We start from the raw sequence: 19,396 nt of genomic DNA on the forward strand, positions 1-19,396 counted from the left end.
AGGGGCCAGGGCTGTAACATCTGTGATTACCTGAAAAGGCCATTGTGAAACCCCCGCCCTTCCAACTGCACATCCTGCACGACAATACATTACAGCATATTGAAAGCAGAAGCAGATACGAAAATCCAGCTGGCCTCTGTTAAGCCAGCATTAAAGTAATTTACAAAAATGTAAAATAATGACACTCTTACTAAATTTTTTATTTTGGAAAATTTAATTATTTTCCATAAAAGGTAAGTTATTGATAGTAACATGTTATAGGGCCGTCATTTTAAGATGAATCGGTAAATGCATATTGTTTAATTTCCCAATTATAATGCCTAGTAGGGTGGATAGTGATAGATGCACCTCCCAAGCAGTTGTTTGGGGTCCTCAGTGAGGGGTAAAGTGTAGAAGGGCCCTCAGAGCAAAAGCCCCTGAGAACCGTGCTGCAGCTGCAGGTAATTGCAGCGACTTCACTTTGCTGAGCTTCGCAGACACTGCGTTTTCACAAATTGAAAGTTTGTAGCAGCCCTGCATCCAGTAAGTCTGTCCTCTCCTTTTTCCAGCAGCCTTTGCTCACTTCATGTCTCTGTCACGTTTTGGCATTTCTCGCAATATTCCAAACTTTTTCATTATGACCGTATCTGTTATGGTGGTCTGTGATCAGTGTTCTTTGATGTTACTGCTGTAAATGTTTTGCGGTGCCATGAACCGCACCTGTGTAAGACCACACACTTAGTAAATGTGCATGTCTGACCACCTGACCGACCAGCCATTCCGTCTCCTCCTGTCCGGGCCTCCCTGTTCCTGGGGACATGACAACACTGAAGTTAGGCCAGCTGATAACCCACAGTGGCCTCTGAGTGCTCAAGTGAAAGGAAGAGTCACACGTCCACAGCTTGAGGTCAAAAGCTAGAAATGAGTAAGTTTGGTGAGGAAGGCACGTCAAAGCCAAGATATGCCAGAAGGTGGCATCTCGGGCCAGTTAGCCGTGTCGTGAATGCAAAGAAAAACTTCTTAAAGGGAATTGTAAGTGCTACTTCAGTGAACACGCGAATGATAAGAAAGTGGAACAGCCTTATTGCTGGTGCGGAGAAAGTTTCAGTGTCTGGGTAGAAAATTAAGCCAGCCACAGCATCCCTTAGTTAAAGCCTCATCCAGAGCCAGGCCCCACCTCAGCCCCAGGACAGCCGGGAGGAGAGTGTGAAGTTGGCAGAGGCTGGTTCACAAGGCTGAAGGGGGTCGCTGTCTCCAGAACATCAGGGCAGGTGAGGCAGCCAGTGTTGTCGGAGACACGGTGGCAGGTTCCCCAGAAGATCCAGCCAGGTTCGCGCACAAAGGCGGCCACGCTGTGCAGCAGATTTCAGCGTAGGCGGAACAGCCTTCTGTGGGCAGAAGACAACGTCGGGACTTCCACAGCCAGGGGGAGGCGTGAACGCTGGCCCAGGGCCTCCCAGGACAGGCTGTTGTGTCGGGCTGGTGCGGCGGGGGACTCTCAGGTGGAGCCAGGGTTTGTTTGCCACCTGAAGTCGCAGGGCCCTCGAGAGTGATGCCAAGTCTGCTCTGCCTGTGCCCTAAATGCGTACCAGCAGGCCCGGGTGACAGCACATCTGCCTGCAGCACGGTTTACAGCCCAATAAGAGACCTTCTTCTCAGAAAAAAGTCTCCTCTCAAAATGCTGCTGCTCGCTGACAGGGCACCTGGCAGCCCCGAGCCCTGGTGCAGCCAAGGTGTGACTGAGGTCCACGCTGTGTCCACACCGGCTGCCGCTGCACCCCGCAGTCTGTGCTCAGGGCATCATTCAGCTCTCCGGTCTTATTATTTAAGAAATACGTGTCGTCAGGCTGCAGCCGCCAGAGACAGTGATCCTCGATGGCAAAGGCCGCTGAAAACCTTCTGGAAGGACTCAGCATTCCGGATGCACGAAGAACACTTGTGGTTTGTGGAGAGAGGTCAGAATGTCAGCCTTAACAGGGTCTGGAGGAAGTTGGTTCCAACCCTCATGGACGGCTTGGAGGGTTCGAGGTCACCGCAGCCATGGTGGAGACAGCACGAGAACTGGAGTGAGACGTGGAGCCTGAAGACGGGGCTGGACTGCTGCCACCTCGGGCTGAACTGGCACAGAGGAGGAGCTGCTTCCTGTGGGTGAGCAGAGAAGGTGGCTTCTCGAGACAGAATCTGCTCCTGGTGAAGATGCTGTGAAGACTGTTGAAAGGATAACAAGCGATCTAGAATATCCCACAAACTTAGTTGCAAAGACAATAGCCCCAGGGCTTGGGAGGATGGGCTCCAATTTTGAGAGAGGTTCTACTGCGGGAAAAATGCTATCAGACAACACGGACGCTACCGAGAAATCGTTTGTGAAAGGAAAAGTCATCAGTGCAGCCAACTTCACTGCTTTCTTATCTTAAGAAACTCCCACAGCCGCCCCCGCCACCCCTTCAGCAGCCACTTCCCTGATCAGTCAGCAGCGTCCAGGTCGAGACGAGACCCTCCACCAGCACAAAGATCACGCCTCGCTGAAGGCTCAGACGATGGTTAACATTTTTTAGCAATAAAGAGTATGAAAGTACGAACATTGTCTTTTAGGCATAATGCTAGTGCACACTTACTCGACCACAGTGAAGTGTAAACATCACCTTCACGCACACCGGGAAGCCAGAGATGCCACGTGACTCACTTTCCTGCAACATCCACTTTATTGCGGTGGCCCTGAGATGTGCTTGTATTAAAATGACAGTTAAAATATAAGGATAGGAGTAATTTTGTGCCACTAAATGTGAAGATATAGATAAAATTCCTTGAAAAACAAATGTTACCGGAACAGGAACTCTGAATAGGCCTAATTCTATTAGAGAAGCTGAGTCTCTTATTTAAAACCTTCCTGTGGAGAGCACTGACCCCGGGCCTCACTGGTGAGCTCTTCCAGTGACCCAGGGAGGAGAGGACCCCCGCCTCACACGGCTGCTCCCAGAGAGCGCGCCAGGAGAAAGCGCCTCCCTGCCCGTGTAGCTGGTTCTCAGACCAGCCGGGTTACCGCGAGAATGGGGGCTCACAGGACGACCGCCGCGTGAGCACAGATTGAGAGATGCTGACGTGAGTCATACTGACTCTCTGTGGAAAGTAAGCCTGTGTGAAAAGATGATACAGCATGGCCAGGGTGAGCTTGTCCCAAGAATTCAGTGTTGTTCTATCATTCACAGGTGGTTCGGTGTGATTCATCATATTAACGGAAAAAAGAAGGGAATGACCGTCTCAGTATATGTGGAAGGAAAGCACGTGATAAAGGTCACACACTAACGATTTGACACCAGACAGATAACAGCAGCCCCTTAGTCCACTTTCTTAGGGACGGGAAGGAGTTGCTTCAGTTTGATGAGCGGGGTCTGCAGGGTCCTCGAGCCGGGGGGCTTCCCGGGGATGACGTGCCGACCACGTGCTCCACGGCCAGGAGCGGAGCCGGGAAGCCTGCCGTCCTCAGTCCCTTTCCACACGTCCGAGGCCCTGGCCAGAGCAGTAAGACAAGGAAAGAAAGAAAAAGTGCGAGGATGGGACGGGGGAAAGGAAGTTCTTCCTTCACAGGTAGAAGTGACGTGGTGCTGCGTGACAGGTTACAGAGCGCACCGTGGATTCTGTGACCCTCACCGCAGCCCCGGTCAGGTTGACTGCCCGCTTCATTCTCAAGCGCGGAGTCGCCTCTCGGCCCTCAGGCACGTGCAGCAGTCCCACTCCTGCTTCCTCTTCTCCGTCCCTGCAGGTCGTACCTGACTCCCGTGCGGGATGAAGAAGCCGAGTCCTTGCGGAAAGCGCGCTCCCGACAGGCGCGGCAGACACGGAGGTCTACTCAGGTGAGCCTGGCCCTGCTTGAAGGCCACTGGGTCCGATTAGAAAACGACGGAACGAGTGCCCCAGTCCGGCCGCTGCAGTGCGAGCTTGGCCGCGCTGGCACAGACGCTGCACACCACACAGAGCCCGGTGAACTCTCACTTCTGCTCCTCCTGGCTCGGAGCAGGCTTACTGCCTTGCCTCCCTAAGACTCATCATTCCACTTGTGCTTAAGGGGCCAACCCTAAGAATTCCTGAAGGAGAACCGTCTGGCAGTAACTCAGAATGTTAAACGTAGAGTTGCCGTGTGACCCGACTCAAGACAGAAGCACACGTCTGTACAAAGACATGCACACAGATGTTTATAACAGCATTATTCACAAACTGAGTGTCATCTCTGGCCAGCGTTGACTTGCTGTGTAGACCAAACTTAGGTGTGGAGTTTGCAGGCTTGCTGGAGCAGCGAGGTGGGCATCGTGGGGCTGGTGGAGGGCCAGGCCAGGCCGTGGAGCAGAGCAAATAAATTAAGCAGTTAACAGAAAACCCCACAAACTTCCACTGATTAACGAATGGATAAACAAAACGTCACATGTCCACATGGCAGTTACTGTTTTGCAGTAAGAGGGGAGTCCCACACACGCCAACACTGCAGTGAGGACAAGCCGCTGAGTGGCAGAGACCTGGCTGCTTCGTTTGTACGAAAATGCCCAGGACGGGCAAAGACCCGGAGACAGTGGGTGGATTAGGGTTTGCGAGGCTGGAGGTGGGGACTGGCTACTTGAGGGTGTGTGGTCTCTCTCTGGGGAGATGAAATGTCCTGAGGTGAGGTGGGGGTGTGAAGACACTAAAATACAGCGCATTGTACACTTTCGAAGTGTGGGTTTTATGATATGTGGGTTCTATTTCAATAATGCTACTAGAAAAAGAAAAGAAAGGATCCCCATGGGAGGCTCTGAAGTAAGAAGTCGTCCGATACACTTTGTAAAAGTCACAGGCAGAGAACAGATGGGCGTGGTCAGAGGGGGTGTGTTCCGAGCGTCGTCGGGGGGCGGGGGGCAGGCTGCTGGACGGTGGTGGGGAACGGAGGAGGGTGAGCCGCAGGCGAAGCTGTTGGGCAGGGAGGCAGGGAGGGGTGAGGAGGGCCCGGACGCACACACAGGGCTGAGAAGCCCGCTGCTGCCGTGGAGAGGTGAAGTCCCACGGCCTTCGGTGCAGCAGGGGCCAGGCGGGAACACCGAACGGCCCTGTGTGCTTGGGGGCTTTGTTGGAATTTGCTGCTGTTAGGTCTTCCCGAGCAACTCTTGCTCACCATCCAGTTCTTCCCGGGGTGCAACTCCTGACCTTGTGACGCTTTCCCAGGGCGTGACGCTCACCGATCTCCAGGAGGCAGAGAGGACGCTCAGCCAGTCGCGGGCAGAGCGTCAGGCTCCCGAGCCGCCTGGCCCGAAGCCCACGGTCCCTGGGGGCCTTGAGAACAGCGCCCAGGAGCAGGAGGCAGCGGAGGGCCCGCAGCCCTGGGGCCGGGGTCTGGACGCAGAGGTGAGCCGCTCAGCGCTGCCCTGCTGGGCCCATCTGCGTGGCCACGTTACCCTCGTACGATCTCTTTCTCCCCTCGGGCGTTGATTCCTGCTTTTTCCCGGTTTTATTGGGATGTGGTGGGCATGTAACATTGTGTTAGTTTTGAGTGTACACATGACAGTCTGGTACGTGAGTATACGGTGAAATGACCACATGAGTTCAGTGACTGAGTTTAACTCTCTGCTCTGGAAGGAGAGGTCCTGGAGAATAAAATGCAGATAGAAACATAAGCGTTTGCTGTTTGCTTTGTGCCAGGCACTGTTGAACTATGTCAAATGTGTTAAAGTGTTTAATTCTGAATACAGTCCTCGGAGGTAAACATTCCTGTCCCTTTTTTAAACATGAGGAAGCGGAGTCACCGAGAGAATAACTTGCTGGCGTTTTGCGCAGTGGTGCGGTGGCTCCGCAGGCACCGGCCCACGGGCAGGCTGCCTCCACGGCTCGGTGTGCTGCTCTCCCAAGAGCTTACGTGTGCCCCAACCCCATGAACATGACACCTGGTTTTCCCCAGTTGCTCTGGTTACACCTTTCATCTCTGCACTGTCAGCACCAGCCCTTTCCGCTCGGTGCCATGTCCCCGATGGGAGGATAAATTTTGTGGCCACCATAGTTCCAGGAGAAGGAAGTCCTGCTCTAACTGTGGGCGGCTGGGCCGCAGAGCGCCCACCCAAGGCTCTGTGGTTTACTTTGCTCGCTTGTCGGCTACTGTCTTCTGTGTACTTACCACTGGGCGCTGTTCTAAGCACCTGATGCCCTGTCGGCAAGCCTGGTTACGGCAGTTGCTGGAATGCTCAGATCTGGTTGTTCTCAGAGAACTCCCACGCCGTTTACTCACATTCCTGAGCTTTTTGTTTTCCGAGGTTCGCCTTGCCCTTCGGTTCCCCTCTTTAAGAAGGCCGTGCACCCTGCCTCCTGATTTCTTCCAACTTCAGAGGAAGTTTTATGACCCGGCGGGGCACTGCTTCCTAGGCCCTTTGGTCTACTTAGGAATAACTGTCCTGGGCTGCTGTCAACCTGACGGTGGTACCAGAGCGGGAGTCCAGGGGCTCTTTCCTTTCTGGCCGATTAACCAGCTCAGTAGCTCTTCACTGGGCATCTGCTACTTACAAGCATCTTGGTATGGAGAAGCCCGTTTTTAAAAAGCCAGGGTCCCTACCCTTTTGCTGGACTTGACCTCTGACATCTCGTCCTGTGGATCATTCCAGCCTGTCTGTCGTCGCCTGAGGTGTCCAGCTCAGCCCGACAAGCCCACGACGCCAGCGTCGTCCTCTGAGGCCCGACCCTCTCTCTGCACTGGTTCCCCTCTGCTCCGGATGAGCAGACCTTCCGACCCAGGTCCTGGGAGTTCAGAGATGACTGCGGACGGTGCGACGGCAAAGGAGAGGGACAGAAATGGTAAGGAGGGCTTCTGGGAGTGTGGACCTCCCAGCAGCACCCCAGGTTCTCAAGACCCGTGCCTTGTGTTCTCTCTGACCAGAGGGTGAGGAGGCAGAGTTGGATGACGCGTCCTCCCACAGGCTGACCGTCCGTGAGAGGAGGCGGCCCAGGGAACGCCGGAGAGGCACGGGCATCAATTTCTGGACACAGGATGTAAGTGGGCAGGCTGTGCCAGGACTGGTCACACTGTCCCGACCGTGGCCCTCGTGCTGAGCTCAGGAGTTCCACGTCATGCCCTGAATCCTGCGTGGTCGGGAACAGAGCAGAGGGAGGCTCACCTGGGGTGTGACTCATTTGGAAGGTCCCTGCGGTCCTGGGGCCTGGAGCGGGACTGAGCGCGGGGCGGGCAGGCAGCAGCCAGTGGTGGAGGTGGGCACATGGAACGGTCACAGCTACCAGACAGCCAAATAGAGCGAGTGGGGGAGCTTGTCTGACATCACCCCTCCTCCCGGGGTCCCAGAGAGTCATGAGGTCAGCAGCACCCCCGCACGACGGAGCAGGTTCTAGCTGAACGTTCAGGAGTGTGGTGAGAACGTGAAGGGCCTGGGGGTCTGTAAGCAGCGCGCGCTCACCCGGCTCACGTGCTCCCCTACTCAGTTTTACTGCTTTGGAGGAAAAGAGGAACAAATGATATAAAACATTAACTTCAGCTTTTAAACAAAGACAGGCGCTCCAGTGCTTGATTACAAGCACACATTCAGGACTTTGATTCACCCCCTTGTTCCCACTGTTCTCACTCAATTCATGTGGGCATTTTAGTAATCGAGCGGCCAGCACAGTTGCCTGGTTACCAGGGACACGTTTGAAATTAGACAGGCCGCCTAGTGAGGCCAGAGGTGAGACAGTCCCAGCCCTTGATTAGCGACGGTTAGACAAGCGCTGTGAGGCCGTAGGACCGGGCTGCGGAGGTGGAGCCAGGTCTGTCTTTCGTCAGGTGCTCCCCGCCCGTCGGGCACTGGGCTTCCGACTGCAGGCGGCGGCCCGAGCCGGCCTGTGGCGACGCTCAGAGCAGCAGGGGCGGTGCCCCCGGCGGCAGCACTCCCTGCCAGGGCACGCGGCTGATGGGCTGTGCTGCTCCCGGGGCTGTGACTGTGACACTCCTGTTTCTCTCCCTCCTTCCTCTCCAGGAGGACGGAGCCGACGTCTCTGACGAGGTGAAGGCGATGTGGGTAAGTCGCAGGCCTGGGAGGCCGCCTCTCACACCCAGTGTCCCTCGAGGGCTCAGCCCTGCTCGTGTGCACGCAGGTTTGGTCGCAGGGAGAGCAGGCTCTGTGCGGGTCTGGCCCAAGGGGAGTTTGGAGGCAGACTTCCTCTGAGATGGGACAAGTGCTGGGCGGTGTACCGCTTTCTTCTTCTGTTCTTTTTTCATCGGAAGAGTCTTCAAGTTCTGTAGCGCTCTACAGTCTTCAGGAGTTTCGGGCGTCCTGTTTTCTTAAACGGCGTAACAATGGCAGGCTCTTGTCCAAGTTTCCTGCTGCCAGGCCCTGGCCCAGTCGCGGTGTGTCTTCATCCTCTGCGCAGGAGTGAGCAGTGTGAACATCACACCGTCCGGAGCTCGCTGGTCTCTGACTTTCAAACGAGGTAGAGCTCTTACGGGACTCAGAAGCCTAAGGCTGGCCCCCAGCTCCTCTGCGGCAGACGGCTGGCTGCCCTGCTGCCTGGGCTCTCGTGAGCCACTCACGCGTGATGGAAAGTTAGTGGTTTTCTTACTGCTGCCGCTTTTCAGGAAGGAAGGGGTTGGTTCTGACTAAATGAGCTGAGGCTACACGAGCATTTCTTTGGAGATTATGTAAAAAAATGGCCTTTTCTGTTCCATGCCGTTACATGATCTAATGCTCTCAGAATAGATTTAATGACCCGTACGGAAAAATCAGCAACTAGTCCGTTTTCAGCAGAGGAAATAGAAATGCCCTGTTTTGTCGTTGACCTGCCCGTGTCCTAGTCCAGATCCAGAGCTGTCAGCGGTGGCTTCCGGCCCGCAGGCCCGTGGTGGTGCGCGGCGAGCTGGGTGGTGGAGGCGGGGGCTGCTTGCGGGTGCAGGTGCCACGTGGGGCTCCCTAGGCAGGCACGGCGTCTTCACCCCTTGAACTTAGAGAGGCTGTGAGAGACCGAAAGAGTGAATGTAGGAAAGTAGTGGGGAGTTGGAAAGACCTGCAGAGAGCATCTCAGTCATGATTACGGAGGTTGAAGTGGACCGTCCCCAACAGGGGCTGTGGGGCTGTTTTGATCCATAAAGAGAACCGTGGGAGGAACAGCGAGGAAGGCCTGGTGGTTGTCCGGGGTCTCTGCTGGCCTCCACCTGATGGAGAGCCCACGCCCCGGGCACCACGGGAGGAAGCTGAGATGCTCATGGGGCCAGGCTTCCCGGTTACATTTTAGGACTGTTACGAAGCTCCTTTCACAGGTTAGAGAGCTGTGGCCCGGGGGGCTGGGACACGTGGGGACATGAAGCTCCCAGGTGGGCCCTGCCGCGTCCAGGGCCTTCTGGCGGCCTGCTTGGGGCTGGCACGCCTCCTCCGCCCCCTTTGCCATCTAGTTTTTTACTGAGCCGGTTACCTGTCTGAGTTGACTTGCTTGTGGCGTCTCACCTCCTTGAGTAAGGGAAGGTCGTCTGGAACGGCAACTGCTGAGGGTGTCCGGACTCCGTGGGTGGGCGGGCGGCGCCCCCTGCTGGCCTCGGCGTGGGAGGCCCTCGAGGCGTTTCCCACCTGTGCTGCCTCTTTTACAACCGGCTTCCCACTTGTGGTTGTTGAACGAGCGCTTTGAGCTGCTGCTTTCCAGACCCTGGGCCGTGACCTTTGTCGAGTTAGGTTATGGTGAAGAGGGTGAGCGATTGAAGGACCGTGCTGGGTCGCTGGCAGCTGGCAAGGTGAGGGCCTGTAGGGGGCGTCCTGTGGGGGTCAGGAGAGGCCTGTGAGAGGGTGTCCCTGGAGCCTGGACTGGGAGCACGTGCGCTGGGGGCCTGGAGGGTGTGTGTGGGCGGAGCGCTGTGGGCAGAGGGGCAGCGCTGGCCCGGCTGTGAGGTGACATGCCTGGGGACCACCAGTGGCTAGCATGCCAGCAGTGGGCGTGAGGGCTCCGGCTGGTGTCCTGAGCGCGTGGGAGACACGTGTCGAGCTCCGGACAGAGGAGACAGGGTGGTACTTAACCCTGAAGCGCCCCCACCCGCTGCTCTGAGACACACTGTGAGGGGTCCAGGTGGTCCAGGGAGAGCTGATGGGGGTGCTGCGGGCCAGGGTGGCCACGCCTAGGAAGGTGCTGAGATGTCTCTGCGTCCTGGACGGGTTTGAGGTGAGAACCGGGAGGGTGTCTGGACTGGGTGTGAGGTGAGACTCACAAGGCTCAGGTGACACCTATCTTCCAGCTGAAGCAGCTGGGAGGTTGGCGTTTTCATTTGCTGAGGTGCAGAAGACTCTGGGAGGGCCAGGTGTGGTGGGGAAACAGGCATTTGGGTCTGGCTCTCGCAGCGCTGTGTTTCACGTATCTGAGTGGCGTCCAGGAGGAGGGCGGAGTCAAGGTGAGAGGTGAGGACCAATCACACAGCAGCTAACCCAGCCCCAGCCGGGAGCCAGGACGGGTCCCCGAGGGAGCACGTGGAGGCAGGGAGGCCCGAGGACCCAGAGTTGGCCGCAGTGGCAGTCGGGACGTGGGGTTTCGGAACTGAAACAACTCTGAGCTTCTCATTTTAGAGACCAGCTGAGGCCCAGAGAGACGTGCTCCTGGCTGTGGCTGTGGCTGCCCTGCAGCCCGCGGTCACCGTGGCCTCTCCGTCTGTCGTGCCTCTTCCGTGACCCCTTAGGATGACCCGGGACAAGACCCTGGGCACTCCCCAGTGGCCCTGAACTCTCTGGAGGAGGTGCTTCCCTTTCCTGGTCTGTAGGACGGGGGTTTCAGGTCGTTTTCTGAACGGGGGCGAGGGTGAGCACTGACCGTGGAATCACATCCTGTGGGTTTGAAGTTAATTCACCCACAGGAGGGAAGTGGCTCAGGACTCTGGGAGTGTGCCTGAGGGACTCTGAGACAAATGCTGAGGGGGTGCCGGAGCAGGAAGGCAAGGAGCCAGAACTTAGTGTCTGGTGTGTGCAGAGCTGGGCGGACAAGAGCAGGCCGCGTTCCCCAGGCTTTCCGCTTTAGGCCTGGTGTTCCCAGTGGCTCCGCTCCACAGCTCTTTGCTGCCCCCTCCACCCCGACCCCACCTGCTCTGGGTAAGCAGTGGCCCTGTTTCCTCTTTGCTCTGATTGTCCACAGCTTTGCCTCTGGCCGACTGTGGGTCCTGCTCCCTCCTGCCGCATTGTTAATCTGGTCACTAATCTCCTGAAGTTCCTCTGTCTCTGGGAGGCCTCCAGGGGCTTCTGTCCATCTGCGCCCGCTGGGCGTCCTTGACTCTCCTTTTAGGTAAAATCCTCGGAGGTTTGTGTTCCCTTCTCTCTGGGGCCCGATGGCCTAATATGGTAAGGTATGTCCCGGACCAGCCTGCGTGTGGAGAGCCTTTGACTCACTTTGCAGGCACGGTAGGTGAGCCGTCAGAACTGGTTATTCGTGTAGAGAAGGAACATTGTTCACAAAACACCGTAAACAATCATAATCTTTTCTTTTTTTTTTTAAGCGAGCTTCTCCTCCTTTTAAAAGAGTGAAAAGATAATGCAGATTTTCTCCCTCAGCTTTTTTATCTTTAGCCGGAAGAAGAGGACTAGCTTGTCCCCAGAGTGAGAGGGTTCTGAGAGGTCTGGGAAATTTGATGATAATGCTCAGAGGACAAAAGGAGGGCGGGTTTACTGGGTGGGCTGTTGTGAGCCCCCAGAGCGGTGGCCGTCTGGGGAGGAGGTGGGGACAGAAGGACTGGAAAGCTGCCTCTGCCCAGACCCGGGAGGGTCTGCCCCCGACACGGAGACCCCAGGCACAGTGGCGCGTCTCTCCTCGCTGCGTGTCTGCGCTTGCTTTGCGACTGTGGTTCCTAGGATGTGGCGATGCTGAGTTTTCTATATTTGGGTCATTCTTGTGCCTTGCTCTGGCCAAGCTGTATAAACTATCTGAGAACAAAGTTGCTTTTGGCATCTTCCTTTTAAGGACTCTATTAATTTTAGATCGTGCCGTTGCCAAGCAAATCTCAGTAATCAAAGCTCGCATGTATTCCTTTGAGACCCTGTAATTTTTGGACTCACTGTCCCATTACATCAGTGAATTCTGCTTTAGTCAGAAATCTTTTTTAAGATAGAATAAATTGATCTTAGGCTATCTGTTTGGACTTGGCTTGAACGTCTTATTTAAAGATGTGGGAAGTTTATCAGCTACCAAAGGTGGGGTAGTTAACCTCTTGACCTCTTTTTAAACCCCGGTGTCTTCCTTCTGCCTCTGACTGCCCTCTAGGTGTCAGTTTGTGTGAGTGGCCTGTGACCCTGTGACTCTGTGGGAGGGACACCGGTGAGCTCGAAACTGCTGGAGCTTGTTTTTTATGATTACAGAGGTAGTGCGTTATGCTTTAGGAAACGCATGAAGTATGGGAGAGTGAAAGGAGCATTTCGGGGGGTGGTGCTTTCAGGGTCCGCGGCGACGGGGATGGTGTGCGTGCACTCCGGGCGCGCCCCCCGTGACGCACCGTCCTGCAGCCTCTGGGCCTCGTCTCCCTGAGCGGTCGTAGAAGGAACCTTTCTGTGGCCTGAGTCCAAAATCAAGAGTTGATTTTTTGTATAAACTCACAGTTTCTGGCAGTGGTGGCTCCAAAATTCCAACCACCGCGCAAACGGAGGGAAAGCGGTGATGCAGTGGTGCCCGTCCCTGCGTAGCGACCTCGTGAGCCGGCGTGTCCCCCAGGGCCACGTCTGGCTTCCACCTTCTTGGTGTTGCTGGCAAGTCAAGCCCTGACTCCTCTGTCGTGCCTGCTCGTGTTGCTGGACCAGAACTTCACATGTTGGAATACTTGTCTCCTCATAAATCACTCCCCCTCCGTTTCCTCTTCATGTTTTAGTGTTGTTTCTGCATAAATTTAGCTGAGTTCTTCATGTAAGAGCTTCATTTCCAGTTGGGGTGGGCGTCTTAGAAAACACTTGTCACAGTGGGGGCTTCGTACCCCTTTAAAGAGCAGGGAGAATTGTCCGCGTCCTTCACTCACAAGAAGATGCTGAAATCCTGCTGAACCTTCTGCTGGTGGTTTTCCTAAGTTGTGCTTTTCAAGAACAGCTAACAACTTTCTTAAGAGCAGGATCCTGCCCAGCTGGGCGTCCCCAGGCCCACGCGCCACCGACATGGAAGCGCTGGGCGGGTCTTTCGAGTGCTGGCTTCAGCTCTCTGAGGGAAGTGGTCCTGCGCTGGGACTCTGCAGCCTCCGGGAGGCTTGCTCCCCTCAGTGGGGTCCGAGCACTCCCATGGTCACTGGGGTCTTCCTTTCTCCCGTGGGCGGCGTGGCCAGAGCGCCTCCACCCTGATGTCCGCCTTCTAGCCCCAGGCCTGAGGTGCCACGTCAGTGTGGGGTTTGTTTGCAGGCCTGCCCACAGGACGGGGGCGGGGGCACTGACGGTCGTTGCTGTCCTGGGCTGTCGGGGATTGGGCAAGTGACCCGTCCCCTTCTCCTCCCTCCAAGTCCATGTCCCTCCGCAGGGTCAGGAGTCAGGTAGCAGCCACTTACGGACACGGGTTTCTCTAATCAGGAAACCGTGACATTATGTCCAGGTAGGTTCCTGTGCGGCCCCTAGGTGCCGACACAGGCGCCGCTGCAGTGCGTGCTTCCCCAGGTTTTAAACTTTTCTTTTTCGGGGGGTGGTAATTAGGTTTATTCATTTATTTATTTACTAGAGGAGGTGCTGGGGACGGAACCCAGGACCTGGTGCGTACCAGGCGCGCACTCTGCCCCTGAGCTGTACCCTCCCCCTGAATGGTTTTCTTATACCAGGAAGCACACCGACGGCCCTGACTCCTGGGCAGGAAGAAGGGACACTCAGCCCTTTAGCAAACTTACAGCTCAGAGACTACAGCTCTCAGTGCGGTCTTGGAGCCACAGCTCTGCTTCTGTTTCCGAGGCCTTTGCAGGTCATGGGAGCATTTTAAGAGGGAGATAACAAGTTACGGTGGTGCTTTGCCTGTGGGCTGGGCGCTTTGCGAAGAGTTTGACCGGACGGGTGGGCCACGGGACCGTCTGTGCTGACGGGCGCCAAGGCTTGCGTTTCTCCTGTGTCCAGCGAGGCCCCTTGCGGGCTGTGGACGGTCAGCGCCCTGTCTGAGCCCTCAGGAGGGCAGGCGTTGCGCCAGTTCTCCAGCAGCAGGGGCTGGGGCGGTGGTGCAGGCCGGCCCGGTCTTCATGGTGGCACGCAACCCAGAGGCCAGGACTCAGCAGACTTTCCACGTCAGGGGCCCGGTGCTAAGTAGCTTCTGCTCTGGGCCACGCCGTCCGTCACCACTACTCAGCTCCACTGCTGCATGGACAGTGTGTCGTAGTGGGAGTGTCCTTGTCCCAGTAAAACTTTATTCACCAAAGCTGGCTGGTGGGCAGCCTCTGCTCCAGGTTACAGACTCAGAAAGTGCCTGCTGGTGTCAGCATGACTCAAATACCCGCTTTTCCCCATTCGAGCACTTCTTCAGTAAGTGAGCATTTTTCCAGTTCCTGATTCCTTAGTATCTGCTGGCAGTTGGTGGTCAGGGAAGTCACCTGTTTGCAGGGTGCATGACCCTGTCCTCACCGGGACCAGCCTTAGGGATTGTGGTCACCCTGCTGAGCGTCTCCTGGTGACAGAACTCAATGTCATGCAGTTCAAGGAAAAGGCTCATGTACCTCGGAGTCTGCATGGTGGCCCCAGCCCAGCGCCGCCTGGAGGCTGAAGCTGCCATCCCAACCGTGCCGTCTCCTTCGTGCAGACCACGGAGACGAGGCACCCTCTGTCCTGGTGACTGCGTATCCAATGCCCTCGCTGGATTGGGTGAGCTTCCCTGAACCAGCCTCTGTAGCCGGGGATGGGTGGTCCTGAGTCGGGCCGTGGAGCGTGGTGGTCACGACCCTGAATCAGGAGCCTCTGCACTACTGCGCCCTCTGTGACCTCAAGGAGGGACGATGGTGCCTTCACACCGTTGGGAGGGTCCTGGCGAGTGGTGGTAGCAGGGCTGGTGGGGATGGGTGCCCGCAGGACACGGGAGCCCCGCCACCAGGAGAGTAGGGAGGGAGTAGGTGCCAGGAGCTCCCTGCGCCACCCCCTACGCGGACAGCACTCTGGAGGGCTTGCGTCTGGGGACAGGGACGTCGCCCGGCTCGCGGGGGTGCTCAGGAGGTGGGGGGCCGGGTTGGGGTGGTGCTGACCTCTCTCCCTGCCGACTGTGCTTTGTGGTCGGGATGCCCACGGGGGCTGAGAGCGTCTAGTCAGTAGCGTCTGCTTTGTGGGCCGAGCTCCGTGGTTTGCGGGGGTCAGACAGGTCTCGCCGTTGTGCCATCAGGAGGCCGTGGTGACACCCAGGCTTGTGCTTCCCTCGCCCACCTGCCAGGCCTGTCCGCACTCGCTGCGGCTCCTGCGGGACCTTCCAAAGGAGCGAGAAGCACAAGGTCCGCCCTGCGGAGCACGTTCCACACGTCCCGCCAGTCACCAGGGAGAGGTCGCTGCAGGGCCAGCCGGGGAGGTGTGGCCACCTGTCACTGTCAGGCCCTTGGCCGGCGACGTCCAGACCCCCATTTCCTCTGACTGTGTCTTCCTTTGTGTGTTTACCTTCTCATTTACAGGACGCTTTCAGAGAGAAGGCCTGACTCAGCCTCCCCAAGACTATCGTAGTATGAAAACTAAGGAGGTTTTATAGGAAACAGCCTTGAGAGGTTCTGGGCTCAACTGAATGGCTTCCTCAAGGAAGCTCTCCCTGCCCTCAGTCTCAGCATCACCCCAGAAGACCAGCGCAGACAGCGCGGTCGTGCAGCAGGTGGGGCTGAGGAAGGAGCGGAAACTGGGAGTGGTGACACCCGCTCTACCCTCAGTGACAGCACATCGCAGCGGACACGCCGCTCCCTTCTGGGCATCTAGGGTAGCTCCTTCAAGAAGGTGTCTTCCAGAACTTACTTCCTAAAAATGTTGGGTCTTTTAACTGCAACCTGAGCTTAAAAGAATAAATTTGATTTAGGTAGTAACGATTATGAGGAACCTATTTTAAAATGGAGTAGTTGACAGATAGAAGGAGGGGTACGTCGCCTCACTGGTATTCAAGTCTGTAAATGACAATAATGAAATAGGATTTTTTCACCACCCAAAGCAGACAGATTTGGGAAGATTGTGGCCAGTTTAGCTGAGAGGACAGTGAAATGGGTCAACCATCAAAAGCCTGAAGTTGGCCCTTTTTGGAAGTCTATCTCTAGCAAACAGTCCTAAATATAAAAGGGGAAAAGGCTTCCCTACAGAAATGCCGTCGCCAGGTGTGTTCTGCGTGAAGCTCCGTGAACGCGAGTCATTCGGGAAACGCTAGCACACCTGCTGTGGGCGGCGTTTGCTGGGCGGCACCGTCCGTGTGGCGGTTTGAACGGTGGGGACATTCGAGACCTCCTGGAGGTCCAGCCTTCCGGCGGCAGTTCAGTAACTGGACCCCAGCAGCAGAGGCTGCAGTCACCACTGGCTTCGCCTCTCCTGGGCCGCCGGCCACTCGGGGCTGTTTCCTCTGAAGAGCTGGCAGCATGGGGTCCAGGGTCGAGCGACACCCTGGGTGGATGGCACCATCACCGCTGAGCCCAGTCTCGGCTCTGGCTGTGCTGGGAGGGTGGAGACGAGGGGCGGCGCGCCGACAGCACTTTCCTGCCCTTCTTTGTCTTCCGGACTCTCTACTGAGCCCGTTGCTCGCATGATCGTTTCTGTGCCGTGGCAGCACAGACTCTCAGAGTGCACGGGTTTGGACATGAAGTGAAGGCTTTTGCACGAGAGCAACCCCCCCCTCGACCGTCGCCGTTTCTGCCATGTGGAGCCTCACGTGGACGCCGCCCGCACCTCTGTCCACACACGCAGCCGTCTGGGTGCCCCATGCCTTTCAATTCAAGCCGTGTTGTGGGACCACCTTTGGAGCCATGTCTGTGAACTAAAACACCACATATTGTGGCTGCTCAAATTTATTAACGAAGCTGCCAAAAAACATTGATATGTGGGAAGCAGCCACAGAATTCCTGAAAAACTGGTAACGTGCACCAGACTTCAGGAGTGCCCTTGGAGTCTTGAGGACCATGTGGTTGGAAGCCAGGCTCACCTTCCAAAAGGCATGTCTCCACCCCGCTGTGTCTGAGGAGACGGGCAGTGGTGAAGGACCTGCGGCATGCCCCAAAGCAGACTGCGAGGGGATTGCGGTTCAGGTCCGGGCCCTCAGAGGATCCCACGCCTTGCGCTCCGGCTGAAGTCACAGAGCGATTGTTCGCTAGCTCGGCCGTCTCGCAGCCGCGGCTCCACTCCAGCCCTCATGAGGGCTGACGGGGAGGCCCTTTCCTGGTCCTCTTAGCCAGAAGCATTCCCGAGTTTTGTTCTGCAGTCAGTGTTGTTTTCTGCACCAGAAGAGCTTGAGAGGTGCCGATGGGGACCCTTGAGCTGAGAAGGCGCTCACAGACCTTTCTACTTTTGAAAGCAGCCAGTTCCAAGAGCTTGTATGTAGCATAAGAAAACAAAGCCTCTTCCGGTTTCACAGTCTGACAGGACTGTGAGGGTTGTTCTCGGCAGTTGTGCTACTTGGCGCACAGTTCTGCAGGTGTGTGTGCACGTCAGTAGGTGTGTGCTCTGCCCTCGGAAACGAGGAGAACCAGTTTGGCTGTGAACCGTCTGTTGCTCCCCCTGCCTCCGCGTTCTCTCCTTCCTCATAAACTCTCCCGTCTTTGCCTCCTCAGTCTTCACTAGGTGCAGGTGTTAGGCATGTTTGTTTCAAGCACGTGAGCATTGGGGCCCCTTCTCCAGGCTGGTCGTCTGCCAAGAGGCGCACGCAGCAAGCAGAGCAGCCGGAATGCGTCTCTGGACGTCGCGGTTACGGCGCGTTTGGGCGGCGTGCGCACAGACTGAAGAGCGAGGCACCACAGCCCCCGCTTCCCGTGGTGATGACACTGCGCATCCGGAGCTGTCGCTTTACTGAGAATTTAGGGACAGAGGAGTTGGAATTCCAGGTGCGCCTTTCCTGAGGTGACAGTAGGGCTGTGCTGGTCCCTCTAGTGAAAGCCCTCGGCGACCTTCAGGGCATCTCCACGCAGGCCGCAGACCACACAGGACTCGCGGGGCCCCTTCAGGGCGTCTGGCTGCCTGAGTGGGGGCCCCTGACGTGGGGCTGTTCTCCTGGTGGTGCTCCTCCCAGGCCCCCCCCTCCCCCCCCCGTGCGTGTCCTGGCGCATTCACACTCACATTCACTCCTACGTCTTCAGTTTTTGGCCCACTTTCCCTGCCTGCCTCCCGCCCCAGTGAGACGAGCCGCCACTGCTCGTGGCCGTACCCTCTTCTCGGACGAGGGGAGGACCGGAGGGAGGGGCAAGGCGGGTTCTCCCCTCGGCATCTGGGATGGAGACCTTGGCATCGTCCAGGAGCCGTGTCCCTGACCAGGTTCGCGTCACCACAGTCCCGGCTCTCTGCTCTGACGCAGCTGTGTGCCCAGCGCTTCAGTGGTGGCAGCTGCCCGTGGACGCGTGCCTCGCGCCCAACATGGGAGATGGACTAGCCCTGAACACACACACAGTGGGACTGCGGGGTGGCATCTCCTCCCCGCCGCTGAGGCGAGACTCGGGGAGGAGAGCCTGACTGGTCAGCGAGGCCGGCAGGGTTCCAGCCCGGCCGCCCGGCCTCCTCTGTGTGCAGCGTGTGTTGGCCTGGCTGCTCTGGGAGTCCTCACGGGGGGGCACTTTACCAAACAGATCACTCTTAGGCCATAACGTTTAATTTTCCTGGTTTAAAATAGAAGAGGAAGAACTAGAAATTACTCAAGTTGCTTGTTAGCTTCCTCTGCTAAGAAGTCTGCCCTGGAGGGCGACCCCGGGAGAGCTGAGTCAGGAAAGCCCGCAGCTGGGGTCACACAGGACCGACCGGCCTGCTCCTGGCGCGTGTGATGCACTTCATCCCAGGGGCAGCTCAGCACGGTGGCTCCTGCACACAGTGGTTCTTAGTTTGCTGGAGAGTCTGTTACACTGACTACCTGGGGTTCTCTGTTTAGTTATAACAAGTGACCTGAAGTTCATAAACTCTTTTTCTCTGTCTTGCCGAGAAGTAAAACATGAATCCTGTCTGAAGTAAATTATTTTCCAAGCAGGTGGCTGTTTGCGTAGCTCACCCTGTGGAGGTCTGGGGCTGAGAGGTCCTCTGTGGACTCTTTGGTTACTAACCTTAACTTGGGAAAGAGGGTCTGGACACGCAGCTGGGAAAGCAAAGGAGCAGGTCGCTCTTCGGGTCTGTCCCCCGACGCTCCTCCACGCCGGTCGTCTGAGTTGTGAGCTGTGGTATGCCCGGGTTGGGATGTCAGGCCGGAAGGAAGATGTGGGTTGTCTCGGTCTCCGGTGCGGGGATCCTGGCAGCACGTGGCTGCCATAGGACCGGAGCTCGGTGCACCCGCGGGCACGGGCCCGGTCACCTCCGTCTTCACCAGGATAAGACAGAGCCCATGTTCTCAGGGGCGT

The 19,396-nt window shown here is 56.8% G+C and overlaps 1 protein-coding gene across 16 annotated transcripts in view; it reads left to right on the top strand.

Moving 5' to 3' along the window:
* The window catches only part of PPP1R12B (protein phosphatase 1 regulatory subunit 12B), a 135,333-nt gene that overhangs the window by 71,606 nt on the left and 44,331 nt on the right, over window positions 1-19,396 (top strand). For 12 of the 16 annotated variants that reach the window (XR_004314752.1, XM_032466918.1, XM_032466917.1 and 9 more), the window contains 5 exons: window positions 3,740-3,830; window positions 5,167-5,346; window positions 6,591-6,780; window positions 6,863-6,975; window positions 7,950-7,991. Coding sequence is in view for 13 of the 16 variants with exons in the window: in XM_032466918.1 (XP_032322809.1) it covers window positions 3,740-3,830; window positions 5,167-5,346; window positions 6,591-6,780; window positions 6,863-6,975; window positions 7,950-7,991 (616 nt within the window). In the remaining 3 variants the exon portion in view is untranslated. Of the gene's footprint in view, window positions 1-3,739; window positions 3,831-5,166; window positions 5,347-6,590; window positions 6,781-6,862; window positions 6,976-7,949; window positions 7,992-19,396 lie in introns of those variants that run through there. The other 4 variants (XR_004314753.1, XM_032466931.1, XM_032466933.1 and 1 more) reach the window with 4 other exon arrangements.

Source organism: Camelus ferus, chromosome 23 (genome assembly GCF_009834535.1).
Source record: "Camelus ferus isolate YT-003-E chromosome 23, BCGSAC_Cfer_1.0, whole genome shotgun sequence".
Lineage (NCBI taxonomy): Eukaryota > Metazoa > Chordata > Mammalia > Artiodactyla > Camelidae > Camelus > Camelus ferus.